Genomic DNA, 15647 nt, shown 5'->3' on the forward strand with positions numbered 1-15647 from the left:
CAATTGTGCTTGCAATTTCTTTCTGAGTGATACGGCAATCGTCCTGAATCAATCTGTCAATATTTTGCTTGTGAAACTCGGTGGTTGCCGTCACAGGTCGTCCAACTCTCTGTTTGTCACACAGGTCAGATGTTCCCGTCTCAACATCTTTAAACTTACTTGCCCAACGATGCACAGTACTCGCATCGATGCACAGTACTTACGTCAACACAATCACCATAAACTGCTTTCATTCTCTGATGAATCTCCTTCGGGGTGACAGGTTCTGCTGTCAAGAATTCAATGACTGCATGTTGCTTAAATCACATTGACCGACCATCTGTGCAGGGTTCCATACTTTACAGTGTAACAACACAACCATTTAATGCTACGGATTCCTACCACCTGGAGCTGTAGAGAAGAGGCTACGGAACAAGCCAGTACCTGCCACATACCAATGCTGCCAACTGTTGAAGAGTTATGAAAGTGGAGGCATTACTTTTCAGTCAACCCTCGTGCATCTAACTTTATTACTCAATAGTGTGTAATTGTAAAGTACGAGCCTGTTGAAAGTCAACTTGCCTTTCCTGAAGATTACCGTTCACCTTTTCCACATGTGTCACACAATCAGCATCTCAGTCTTCATAAAATTTGTTGCTATTGGTGTTATAGTGGAAGTGGATGATCACGGAAGGTCAATCCTCAGTAGTGCATGTACACTGAGGTGATGAAAGTTATGGAATAGCAATATACACATGTACCAATCATGGTAGTATCATGTACACAAGCTATAAAAGGGCAGTGCACTGGCTGCACAATGGAAATTAACAAACTTTGAATGTTGACTGGCAGTTGGAGGTAGACCCATGGGACATTATATTTTGGAAATCATTAGGGAATTCAACATTCCAAGATCCACAGAGTCAGGAGTGTGCCAGAGTACAAATTTCAGACCCTCAACAACACAGTGGCCAATGGCCTTCACATAACAACCAAAAGCAGCAGTATTTTCGTAGAGTTGTCAGTACTAGCAGATAAGCAACACTGCGTGAAATAACTGCAGAAATCAATGTGGGACATACAATGATCATGTCCGTTAGGAAAGTGTGGTGAAATTTGGCATTAATAGGCTATGGCAGCAGATGACCAACCTGAGTGCCTTCCCTAACAGCACAACATCACCTGCAACGATCCTCATGGGCTCATGACCATACTGGTTGGCATGGTCAGATGAGTCCCAATTTCAGTTGGTAAGAGCTAGTGGTAGGGTTTGACTCTGGTGCAGACCCCACAAAGCCATGGACCCAGGTTATCACTGTGCAAGCTAGTGGTGGCTTCATAATGGCAGGAGCTGTATTCATGTGGCATCAACTGGGTCCTCTGGTCCAAATGAACCAATCATTGACTGAAAATGAGTGTACAGGTTACTTGGAGACCATCTGCAGCCATTCATGGACTTCACGTTCCCAAACAATGATGGAAATTTTATGGATGACAGCATACATCACCAGGCCACAGTTCTTCATAGTTGGTTTGAAGAACATTCTGGACAATTCGAGCAAATGATTTGACCATCCAGATTGCCCGACATGAATCTCATGAAACATTTATGGGAAATAATCGAGAGGTCAGTTTGTGCACAAAATATGGCGCTGGTAACACTTTCGCAATTAGGGGTGGTGACAGAGGCACCACAGCTCAATATTTCTGCAGGGAACTTCCAATGAATTGTGAAGTCCATGCCACATTGGGTTTCTGCACTACACCGGGCAAAAGGCAGTCCGACATGATAATTAGGAGGTATCCCATGACTTCTGTCACTTCAATATATACCATCACTAAAATGACCTGTGAAAGCTTATCACTGGAAAAACAAACCATACACGCATTATGAACGTGTACCATCACTGGCCACACTTAATGGATGTGTTGAGGAGCAGATTATTAATGGTGCATCCGACAATGGTACCAAGCATCGGCACGAATGAAATTGTTGTCAGTTGGTTATTGTTATGTTATACAGCTATGCAGCTACGGTTGAGTCACTGAAGTTCTACGAGCATCTTAGAGTGGAATGGGGATACCCTAATTATAATGTTGTCTTAGTGGACAAAGAAAGTATGAGTCACTGATCAGTAAGGTTAAATCACAAAAATCTTAACAAATGAGGGACGGCAATGACCGCAAGTTTTTGAAGAGAGAGGACGTGCTTCAGATGAATGGAATAATGGAATTAATACAACATGTTACTGAAGAAGGCAAGATTAATACTATGCTTACAATGAAAAAAAAACTACGATATTCTGCATGATGCTCATGTAATGACTGGCCACGGTGGATGCAACCGAATAACAAAATGTTTAATATCAAAGTACCATAATATAACATACAGAGACCTCTAGATTTACCTTAGCTTATGTGACCCTTGTTTATATAAACAAAAAGTTCAGAATAGTAGAGAAGCCCATGCTGTTCAAAGAGTTATAGTGCAGATATCAAGTTTATCTCATCAACTTACAATCACAATCAGATGGAGACTATAAATTCATAATGGTTTATCAGGATCATTTCACTAAATTCTTTGTTCTCAGGTCACTGAACCCCAAAACTGCTGCGTTGGTATGCAATAACATTATTGACCTTTCTACATTGTCAGGCACTTGCTCAGTCAGACAATGGCCGAGAGTTTGTTAACAAAATAATGAGCAGCTGAATTGAACTATTGTCCAATTTTAACAATGTGCATGGTAAACCTAGATATACCCAGAGTCAAGGCAGCACAGAGGGAGCAAATCAAGACATATAAAATATCGTAACTACAAGGATGCCAGAGTACAACATTATGGAGTGCAGTTGTGCACAAAGGTTTGTGCAATTAACAAAGAACAGCACTGTACATTTCAGAATTAAAAGGTCTCCATTTGAAGGAATTTTTGGATACCCTCCTAAATATGGTTTGTCTTCTTCAAGTTTATCACCTGAAACATTGATGAATGTTCACTCTGAGAAAGATCTTGAAAATAGAATTAATCAAGTGAGCGTTAGCAGTGAGAAAGGGACTGAAACATTGCAGGACAATGATCATAGCAGATCACCTGTGCAAGAGGATAACATACTAACAGGAACAGCGGTCGAGAAGAGAAAGAATGTGTTCCAGACAATAATGTATACTGCCTGACTAATTTAGATGAGTTAAAAGAAACACCACTGATACATACTAGTGCTTAGAAGAACAAGCACAAAGAATGCAGCAGTGCTCAGATCGTCATTTGCCACCGGTGGAAGAAGGATGTACAATTAGAGTTCCAGTTCCCATCTTCAATCGAGTAAGGTGATGCAAGATCGATCTTGGGTGTTGTCCTCGACACAATAGTTGAAGGCTTCTACCACATCAGGTCGAGAGATAGTGTGATGAGCCAGCTTTACACAAGGTAATAAACTGATCGTTTTTAAGTATTTTGGAATGAGACGATACAATATGTGACTGTGACAACATTTTGTTTCAGGTCCCAGTTCAGTACTCACCCTCTTAGAATAATTTTCATGGAGGAAGTTCCAGTAAAGAAAACTGTTGCCCTGAAGACAATTGTGATGTTTTACAAGGGGAGGCAACGACATTTGGAATGCGGATTTACTGTAAACTTCGTACACTAGTGTTATGTCCGCACTATAACACAACAAATATTCCGTGATAACCAAATTTATTTGACCTTCTGTCACTCAAAACAAAACTTAAGTTCGACTACACAACACTTCGCTGGCTGTAGCGCCAAGGAGAAATCAGAGTCACTAGTAGAGAATACAAGTCCAAACCACTGCCAACCAGTCGATACCGACGTGTCGCAAGTTTCCAGCCAGGGAGGCCACAGTACGGTTCGGTCATCGTGAATCCAGCAGCCGGGTAGTAACACAGTCAACGGCGAAGATTGAACTGGATAAACGGGCTCAGGGAGCTCGCTTAAATCTGCAGGTCCAGCCGATCAGAGTGGTTGGTAGATGGCACCCTTATACGGTTGCTCACTCTGGTGACAAGGGCAGTGCCGCCAGGGTAATCCGCATCGATAGTGGTGTGTATGCTGCCGCTAACCCCGCGACGACGCGTTCACTTGCGCCAGTTGTTGACATCGTGTGCGGTGCCAGCGGTACTCGCTGTGTGCCACGCGTGTTGTAGCGTGCTGCGCCGAGTTGACGGCTGCTGTGTGGCGACCGATCCGACAACCAGTAGTACTCCATGAGGAGAACAAAATGTTTACGCCATAGCACGTACTACTCACGCACTATTGAGAAAGCCACAAGATAATTTTGGTCATCAAATATATACCAGTGTGTGGCCATTTTTACCATGAAGTGGCACCAGCTGAGTGGTTAGCGTTCAAGCCCATAATCGCTGGATCAAGTACCGTTCATCAGGTTTTTTTTTTTTTTTTAACAGTCACTTTCTTTACTATTTATATTACAATTGACATAATGGGAAAAATACGTGTAATTGGATGAACTTTTATTAAATTTACAATGTTATTTGGCAGTCTACAAATTTTTATTATCATAATTAATATAATATTCATAACTATCGACTAGTAAACGGCCAAACGCATAAAGTGATGCTGAAAATGTATGCTTGTCAATGTCCTCAAAATTGTTCATATTTAATTGAAAGAGAATGAGAAACTGCTTCTCGTGAAGACACTATTAAAATACAGTCGATACTGCATGACCAATTATCAGTGCCGATATTTAAGGAAATGATTTGTTATGCACGGTTTGCTTCCAAATTATTGTCAGAAAGAGAGGTTTCTTTTTGCACGGAAAATCTCAAAAGACCTTGCGTACGCGGAAACATAGCATTTATTCAATGCAGCTGGTGCCATTTAACTTTATGTTTTCCACGTTTTTACGAAAATACCATCCTGCAACTTGTACTCGTAATGTCGAAAGCGACGATTAACTGTACATCTTTCGAAAGCCATCTGTGCCGGTCAAAACTTGGAGGTAACAAGTCGTTTCAGGCTCCTTCCAGGTATAAGGGACTTCTCAAATCACAAACAAGCATACATTTTCAGTATCACTATATGCGTTTGGTCATTTACTAGTCGATAGTTAGAATATTATATTATTTCTGATAATAAAAACTTGTAGACTGCCAAATAGCATTGAAATTTAATAAAAGTTCATCCAATTACACGTATTTTTCCTATTATGTCAATTGTAATGTAAATAGTAAAGGAAACTACTGTTAAAATAAAACCTGACGAATGGGACTCGATCCATCGATTACGGGGCTTGAACGCAAACCACTCGGCTGCTACCGCTTCATGGTAAAAATAGCCATGCACAGGTATATATTTGACGACCGAAATTATCTTGCGATTTTCTCAATAATGCTTGAGAAGTAAGCGCTACTGCTTACACATTTTGTCATCATGGAGTGCTACGAGTGTACAAAGTTTGCAGTAAATCCTCGTTCCAAACATTGTGGCCTCCCCTTGTCAGTCAATGGAAATTGGCCAGTGAGTCTTCAAATGCAACTGCCAGCACAAAGGTTAAACTATGAGGTGCTTTTTGCAGAAAGAAAAATGTGTTGTGCAACTGTTAAGTGTCATGGAGCAGGTCCTTGCTGCAATGAAGGAATTTTGTGTAATATGACTATGTTTTCAAATTGCAGTTCATAGAAAAACAACTTTCAAAATATGATTCTCTTTTGTTATTGCATCCACGGTTCACATTCCATACCTCTCAGCAGTGAAGTTATACTTTGACTAGTGATAGTACACTATCGCTAGTGAATGTGTATTGTCTGGCAAAGCTGGAATCAGTAATCCAGTAAGGGATCAGTGAAGGTGCACCATCACCAGTAATGTAACACCTTCCCTGAAACTTCCACTTCTACTGCAACACTGATACTAATGTATCTATGTATGTAACAAATACTTTGCTGTAATTTAAGCTGTTTAACTCTGTATCAACTGGGTCGTTCAAGACTGGAAGCAACGTAGCTAGGAACAAAGTTTCAGTCTTTATCAGGAAAGCCTCATCCTTAGCCTTTCAAGCAACTTTAGAACTTTTGTTATATTGAGTAAGTCTTTCTGAAGATGAAAAGGTGACAATGTTTTGAAAATTTCTTCTCTTCTAACAAGTACAAGAGGCAGTCCAAAGAAAACAAGACAGATGGAAGAAGTAAGCTGTTTACTATTTCAGAAGTAATAGCCATAACTGTTAATACATTTATCCCACTGACAGAAAATGGTGACATCATAGTGCAAAATGTTTGCTGTAGCCTACAAAACCGAGACTGTACGCAGGTGCGCACCTCTTTATCCAAAGCAAATCAATGGTTACAAATGATGTTCTTCAGGACACCGTCATTATGGAAATTGAATGAGGAGAGATGGGGACTGGGTGGAGGATGTGTAAGAGCTTCCCAGTGAAACGTCTGCAACCTATTCAATACGATTTTGGCAACATTTGGACCCACCCACGACACACTGACCATCTTTGTTCACAGTGGGATAAATGTAACAACAATTAGCACAATTACTTTTGAAACAATAAACAGTTTACTTACTTTTTTCCACCTGCCCTTTTTCATTTGATTACCCCTTATACAACCTGTGTCCCCATTCAATGGTCTGATATACATTTAGCTTATGTGTTTACAGGAAGCTTGAACTCTGGAATTTCATGAAATGGGTGTTGGCTGTGCCCACTAGCTGACTGTAATCACTACATATATTTTCTGAAAGCCCCCTCTAAATGTAAGTTATATCTGATACAATTACTTGTATCCATCCTCTACTGACTGTTTAAATGTCCACTTCACTGGAAAGTTCTTTAATTTTATAAGTTACAATCCATTTTAACAATCAAAATAACCTAAAATTCCTGCTTTCCAAATCGCACACTGTTCTCTGACCATCACTAGTGTTCTCAGAATGACACAGTATTGTTTCCGAAGTGACTTGACAACTCGGTGTCTGATCAGGGTACAAAGCTTTGGGGGTTCTGTCTTTAACTGGGCAGAACATTTCGGTGGTATGATTTCTAACTCTGACACAGTTCTGTGTACAAGAAAAATGTGTTGTTACTCCACACCTCAGAATCCATGATAATGTTTCTGTCACCCAAAACTGGACAGAAAAGTAACCTACTATTACTTTTTGTTTACCTTATTCCTCATAAACAGTATATAAATTCCTTTATTATTTATGTACATAAAACAACTTACCAATAAATTTTCTGGTTTTATATCTCTATGCACAATATTCATTGAATGGATATAATGTAAAGCACTGGCAAGATCTTTTAACAAGAAGCTAGCTTCCTTTTCACTGAATTTTCTCTGAGCTGTTATGCAATCAAATAAATCACCTCCCTGAAAACAACACAGGGCAAATGTAAATGATCAAATACAACCGAACAAAGTAATCAAACCTATAAATTAAAAGCAGGGCTCAAATATTTAGAGCTTGGGCTACAAGCATCTTGACCTAAAAACAAACAACAAGTAAAAGTACTTGCTTACTCTAAATTACAAATAAAATAATGTCTGTTAACTAGTTTTGGCATGATCTATTTTAGCTCAGGCCTACAGTACAAAGCCTTAACACTATACAGTTTTCTCAACAAATCTTTACATAAATATATTATCAAAGGGCATTCACAATGTGCACGTAAGTAGGCGGATGGTGGGGAATAGGGAAGTGGCAGATGTAAGTGTACTGTGTGTCATGACAGCCAACAGCATCACTTTATTAGTTCCATGTGTTGTGTGTGTTTCAAAGAGTAGGTCCAACATTTAACAATAATTTGTATGTTGGTATGCATTTGATGGGAGCTATTTGGTACAGTATTCACCATGGGTGACTGTGAGAATACATTTCTTGTGTAATGCATTGTGGTTGCTTGTTTCAAGACTGTCAGAAGTACCAACTAATTTACATATGGATTTTGCATCAGTGTCTTTGATTGCCACGAGAGGACAGTGAAGCAAGTGCTGTGAGACTAAGACAGTAAGAGAGAGATGGAGCAAACTAGTAATACCACACTGTGTTCTCAGCCTCTCTGCGCAGAACCAATTGCTCAGGCATGGTTATGCATCTCTCTACAGACACTATTGTAGCAATATCCCAATAGTCTGAAGTTTATTTTGTTTCCCCTTTCCTTTCCAAACATTTTGTGTATTTCTTGAGGCTACCTTCATAAAAGTTAAGAGTTTATCTCAAATTTCCGTGCTTTACATGGAATGAAAACATGTGCTTAATAGAAATTACAAAAAACAGAACCCTTCAGACTTTCTTAAAAACATTAAAAAGCACACAATTAGAAAATATGACTACTGTAGTATAGATATGAAAGTTTAGAGCAGCAGATGAACATATTTTATGCAAACTTTCTTGTGACAGCAAGCCAGAAAATAACTGCATAAGCCCTGCATTCAGCCATTTGACACAGATGCTGGTTCAAATCCTCCTCATCTATTCAAAGATGAAAATTTACACACCAAGAAAATAATACAAATAATTGTCCAAGAACAAAAGTCTCATCCCTCATTTATGTGGGGTAGCTGTCTGACTTATAAAATGGTTTGCTTTGAAACACACAGTACACAGCTCAAACTTTTATATGAATCATCAATTGTCACGCAATAAAGCATTATTGTCAGTCTTAGCTCTGGAGAAAGTGGATTCAGCACAGCCATACCTTGCCTGGATACAAACACTCAATTTTTCAAACAAAACATAAAAATCTTGATGGGACATTTCCCATATGGATTACAGTGCCAATTCTGACTAATGTTTTTGTTCCCTTGCGTCTGCACTTGCACTTAACAGAAGCTCAATTTTTGAAACCTTCTATCACTACTGTAGCAGATTTCTTTCAAAAGATCTCCCCCGGACCCGTACAAAACTCTGCTACTATATTAAGATTATCCATAGCATAGTGTTAGTGTCCTTAAATAAGTTCTCAGGAAGATTCCAGGTTTGTTGATATCTGAGAAGTGTTCTTGTCAGTTGCACGTATCTACTACATAGTTTACTTTCAATCAGGATGTCTTACAAGTTCTACCATTAAATTAAAGGTTTCACAACTCATACTCTTGACGTCATACACAGACTTGCAAACCACTCACTAAAGACTCCGTAACACGCCTCCTAGCAGCTTTAAAGGAAAGCTTTGGAAGTATATACTGCCACTTCTGAGAACTCAAATCAACTGCACAACAATAGTTTCTCTTATTTTAAAAAGCAGAGAGTAATGAATAAGGGGCCCATTCAGGACAATAATATGTAAGGGTAAGAAATTGTATTCATGACCCCTCACGCAAAACTGTTGTCACTGCCTTATTAGCATGGAGATTGTCAAGGTTTAATGAGATTTCACTCAGGCCCTTATGTGGTTGCTTCTCATGGATTGTTCAAGTATAATTTGTACGGCACACTCCAGTATACGTATCAGTGGGTATCACGTTACTTTCTTTATGTATGATTGTAATAGTGAAGCCACACACAACAATGAAATTTCACACCTTTCATTTTCCCACACCCCTTAATCTCCTCACTCTTTTTGTTCATTTGTAATGAGAATAGCTGGAAAAAATACTTACAAATGACTGTCATTTAGTCTCTTGTTTGATGTAGTACAGTTGTGTGTTACAATTATATCAGTTGTTAGAGCTAGAATTACAACTAAAAATATCTTTTGACAGGTCACCATTCACTGGTCCTTCTGTTACTGGGTTATGTGGTGAGATATTCGCACTGCAAACTTTCCTGACATACAAGCACTTAAGTTAGATTTCAGATATGGCCATCAAAACAACTACAAGAGAATGCTGAATGTGCAAGTGCAAGAATTCTCTGAATAGATATTTTTATGGTGGTTGCTGGGCATCAATACGATCTTTCATCTTCAAAAGAATTTCTTGTTTGTATTAACGACTGTGCAATTGACAGAGTCCCACAAATGCTAAAAGCGATCATTCAACATCGTGACTAGACTTCACATGTTTCACAGAATTATTATAAAATCAAAGTCATTGTATAGTAATGGTACCATTTTGACTCTATGGCAGACAGTGAACATTTTCCATGTATGGATTCCATTGGATTTAACTGCAACAACTTGGGAACCCTGTGATTGCCAGGCCTGTACCCAGTCATCATTGGCTGGGTCCCTGAGAGGAGAAAGAGAACAGTTGAGGTTCAGACTTATAACACTGAAAGGGAAGATGTACAGCAAACGCTAACAGCCCTGTGTTCACCAGTCACTTACTCACAAGAGAGTTGAAGCCCTAGCAGTCTGCCCTACATAACATCTGTTTACTTACATAAGTGGATTCTTGCAACTTGCTAAATTCCATACCCAATTTGACCAATCCTCATTTTATAGAATGTAACCAAAAGGATGGAAAAAAATTTAATCATATTACTCTTTGTAGCAGAACTGGCAGGCTGAAAAATGTGTCCACACCCACTACTTCACTACTCAGACACCATACTAACATTCTCCTAGCACACAACTACTACTTTGAAGGGAAGGTATGCAAACAAATCCATGACACAGCAATGGGCACCCACATGGCATCCTCCTGTGCCAACCTGTTTATGGGCCATCAAGAAGAAACCTTCCTAGCCTCCAAAACCCCCAAACTCTTGGTCTTGTTCAGGATCATTGATGATATCTTCATGATCGGGACCCATGCCCAAGATACCACATCCTCAGTCCTTCACAGTCTCAACACCCTCTTTCGCATCTGCTTCACGTGGTCCTCTTGAACTCGTTCCACCTTCCTGGACAATGACCTCCTCCTCTGTGATGAATCCATCCACACTTCTGTCCACATTAAACCCTCCCAACCACCAACAGTACCTGCATTTTGACAGCTGCCATCGTTTCCACACCATAAAAATCCCTCCCACGCAGCCTGGCCACCTGGGGACAGCAAATCTGCAGTGACAAGAACTCCCTTGCCCACAATGCTGAGGGTCTCACAAAGTTCTTCACAAACAGCCATTTTCCCCCAGACCTAGTCCGCAGAGATTTGTTATGCCATAACCCCACAAACTGCCAAGAACCAGCTACAAAGGAATGTGTCTTGTCACACAATAGCACCCCGAACTGGAACAACTAGCACTTCCTATTCCAGTCCTGTCACAGGGTTATCCTACCCTATTACAGGCCGGACAACCCGTAGAAGCTGCCATGTCATATACCAGTTCTGCTGCACAGCTTTTTATATTGGTACGACTACCAACCACTTGTGTTCCAGAGTGAATGGTTACCACCTGTGGCCAAAAACAAAATGGGGCACCATGTGGCTTGACATGCAGCTGAATGTAACATGCTTGATTTTAATGACTGGTTCACAACCAGGGCCACTCTGATTCTCCCCTCCACCACCAGCTTTTCTGAATGCAGATGGGAGTTATCCTTACAACACATTCCCCGCTCCCGAAATTATCCTGGTCTCCACCTACAGTAACCTACTGCCCCCACACCTGCCACCCAACAGTTTCTGCTCCCTCTGTCTAATCACCTCACAATTCTTATCCCCTTACTCTCATTGTGCACTGCTCTCTGCCAATGCACACACCTGTCTTTTCCCCTTCTCTGTCCCCCTCCCGACCTTATAACCTCCAGATGCTGTGCCTGGAAGCCTTTTCCTGCTGCCATCTAGTCCCTGCACACTCCACCACACAATACAGTGTTCTCCTCTCCCCCAAACATACCCTGCTATCCTTCCCTCTTCCCCGTCCCACTCCTGCTAATTTTATTTAACGCAATAGTCATATTTCGGCCACAGCAGCCAGATATTGTAGTCCTGTGTGTACGAGTTGTGTGTACATATGTGTGCACTCTTTTCTGAAGAAGCCTTGGACTGAAGGCTCAATGTGTAAAAGTCTTTTTATTGTGCCTCTCTGCAATTCAACTTGTCATCTTTTTTTTTTTTTTTGGTGAGTAGCAATCTATCATTTTCAGAACACTGTTGTCTACAAGCAATAAGATTATTTATTAAGGAGCCAGTGAGAAACACACTGGAGGAACTTTGAAAAGAAAGTAAAACTTTTTCATGTTCTATACAATTCTTGTAGGTCATGAAGCTTTATAAAATATCTGATAACACATTGACTCCCCACACACAACAGCTGTTGTTAAATACTTCCTGGACATTTATTTTGGTTTAGGAAACAGAACAGCTATGTTTATCGTTGCCTTTCCTCAATATAAACATATGCACCTGGTAACCTACCCAAAACTTTGCCTCTGAAGCAATATTATCATTCCTCATACCATAGGGCATTTATGCAGCAATGAAACATTGTAAAGCACAATTAAGGAGTTATTAGTGAAATGCATTTCTAGTGGAAGAAGCATTTTTTCAGCATGTTGATCACTGTGTAATTTTCAAGATCAATGATTTCTGGCATTGTAGCCCACCTTAAGATTAAATTCAAAGTTAAGCAGTAACCCATCTTACAGAAATAGTATTTTATGAGAGTGGTGGCCCACTTATAGTGTTCATACATACAACAAAATAGATATAATGCATGTAAAAGTGTTACCTGTTGTCATGTGCTAAAATATATCACACTGTCAAAAATAAAATGTATCAAACACTGTCAATCTTCTTTCTACATATGCAGTCTGGTTCTAACATTCCTTGTGGAGACACACAGATTACTGGTATCTACAAAACTGATTAAAGTTTATATATTGAACCGAAGATAATACAGAGGGTCTGCAAATATCAATATTTACACTAAAATTCCAGTGAATAATATCCTTTGGATTGTACAAGTTATATATCACATGGAACTACGAGCATACATGAAAATCATACATAAACTTAATGATTTATAAGTTGCATGAAATAGCATATTATATGTATAACAACAACATTAGTATTGACTGTAATGAAGTGCTGTGACTTACATTTATGCATTTCATTTATTTGAAGTAATCCACACCTTATGTTTTGTGTGCGCATTGTTTTCAATTTACAGCGACCTTCGAGGAATACAATACACTTCAATTTTAATATAAGTGGAATACAAGAAAGTATTTTTATACGTATGGGATGTCGTTAGCTTAGCATAATTTGTGCCTGGATTAACAATCACATTCTAATTTTTCAATGGAAATATGAAACATAGTGAACCTATAATATGTAGGCTGACAATATGCAATATGCAGGAAAATATGTCCGGTGACACCACAGTGGTGTCGTGCGCGAAATAGCGGTCAACGGCCGGCAACACCAAAGTAGTGTCGTGAGCATGGTATCGCTCAGTGGCCTGCGATACCATAGTGGTGTCATGAGCATAGTGTTGCGCCATGGCCGGCGACAGCACTTTAGTATCTTTTGCATTCTGTTGGTGTTTTGATTAGGTAACAGTAAGTTATACACATCAACAAGTTTTTTTGTTTTTATAAGTACTTGTGCCCTTTCATTATGGCAGACGAAAGAGACAATATGATTATTTACAATGAATGCACAGAGCAAAACTTGGAGGTTGCCGCTACATCGCATACGTCTCATCACGATCTGGTTGACAAACTTTCCCATCATATAAAGCAACACCAACTAATAGGTCTATGTATTTCCGAAACGAATAAACAAAACTTAATGTGCAAGTCTTGCACAGTTGCATTACATCTTGGAGACTGTTTTTCTTCATATCATGTGAACGAGAAATACTAAATACCAAAGACAATGCAAATAAACAAATATATGAAACAAACAAAGTTTGTATTTATTTACATATGTATATCTTTAAAATTTCATGAAAGTAGGGGAACGGGGTTGAGAACTTGTAAAACATAACAATTTATAATCTCCCGATAATGTCAAGAACAGCCGGTGCCAAGGCAAGTAGTCCGAGTTAGTGCTGCCAGCACCAAGTGAATAAATTTGTATGAGACATGTGGACAGCAAAGTGTTAATGGTAATAGGCACAAACATTGGAAATTACTGCACTTACTGATTAAAACAACAGTTGGGTACGGTGTACAACTAATGTGAATTGACTGAAGAATTTAAAATGTAATAGATGCTGTTTCCTGGTTTATATAGACAATGAGCACAAAACGACACTACACAAATTAAATGTCTAATTCATTCTTTTTTACTTTTATTGCGATTCTAAGACAGCTGATAGGTCATAAAAAGTAGTCACTAGATGTTAATCGAACTACTTTATTTTCATAACGTGTTTTGGGTGTGGCCCATCATCAGATAACCACAATGCAATACACATATGAGTACATACAAGATGTCTTTCGACTTACAATACAGGGTAACAATTACTGAACTATATGACAAAATACGTAAATTAGTTACGAACTATGGTGTGCACACCCTTTATTCAACATGTAAACATCACTACAGATATTAGGATTTAGGTTATGACATGTTCGATATCCCTGCCATCATTGGCAATGACGTGGTGCACATGAATAGCGAAATTCTGCATGACCCACTGAAGTGTCGGTACATCGATGCTGTCGATGACCTCCTGAGCAGTGTTTTCAGCTCAGCAACGGTTTTGGGGTTATTACTGTACACCTAATCTTTAATATAGCAGCACAAAAAGAAGTCACACGTGTTCAGATCTTGAGAATACGGCAGCCAATCGAAGCCCATGCCAGTGGCTTCTGGGTACCCCAGAGCCAGAAAGCTGTCCCCAAAGTGCTCCTCCAGGACATCAAACACTATTCTGCTTTGATGGGGTCGAGCTCCATCTTGAATGATCCACTTCTTGTCGAAATCAGCATCACTTTGAATAATGGGGATGAGATCATCTTCAAAAACCTTCACCACTGTGCCATCAAGAAATATTGCACCAATTATTCCGTGACTGTGAAGAGACTTTTTGATTGCAAAACGTGGATTCTCAGTACCTCAGATGCACCAATTTTGCTTATTGATGAACCCATCCAAATAAAAGTGGGCTTCACTGCTAAACCAAACCATGCATGTGCATACTACTTCCCACCATTCCCCGCGGCCAACCGTGCAGTTTGAACATCCTAATGCAAACTATTCAGAAGTTATGACGATTTTATTTCATATGGCTCATTAACTGTCATCCTGTACATGAAGTTACTTCGAGGGTGATCCCAAAAGCAAGGTCTCCAATTTTTAAAAAATAAAAAGAAACGTTTTTTTTACAATAAATTGTACATAGTTTTGAAAGTTGAAAATTTTTCTATTTTTTCATGTAAACATCATTTAAATGGGCATTTTTGTAAACACTGTAGCAGTTTCTGCATGCCCATGTCATACCATCCTGCCACCATGCTACTGAAGAAGTGTCGGATCTCATCTTTCACCTGATTGGTGTCACTGAAGCTAATTAGGGTCTTGCCAGTGCAAGAATGAACAAGACAGTGGGCTCAAGCCAGGCCATCAATTTTGCAATGAACACACTGTGTTCATTTAGCAAGGTGCGTAGTTCACTCCACCTTGCATTGTGTAGGCAGAATTGGTTCAACTGTTGACCTTCAGCCATGGTGCCATCAGTGCATACCAGTTCCGAAACCCGGAAATGCATCAAGGACGGTGATGAACAGGCAGTGAAAAACCATGGGTTCAACAGAGTCCTTCAGTCCAAAGGATAGGTCAAGACAGATCCTAGGATGGGGTACACACCATGAAGGCATAGACAATT

General features: G+C 39.6%; 1 protein-coding gene across 1 annotated transcript in view; it reads right to left on the reverse strand.

The window, feature by feature from the left end:
* LOC126469525 (serine/threonine-protein kinase GL21140-like) overlaps positions 1 to 15647 on the reverse strand; it is a 215336-nt gene that overhangs the window by 70574 nt on the left and 129115 nt on the right. The window contains exon 8 of the mRNA XM_050096645.1: positions 7202 to 7348. Within this exon, the coding sequence (XP_049952602.1) occupies positions 7202 to 7348 (147 nt within the window). The remainder of the gene's footprint in view (positions 1 to 7201; positions 7349 to 15647) is intronic.

Source organism: Schistocerca serialis, chromosome 3 (assembly GCF_023864345.2).
Source record: "Schistocerca serialis cubense isolate TAMUIC-IGC-003099 chromosome 3, iqSchSeri2.2, whole genome shotgun sequence".
In the NCBI taxonomy this organism is placed as follows: Eukaryota; Metazoa; Arthropoda; class Insecta; order Orthoptera; family Acrididae; genus Schistocerca; species Schistocerca serialis.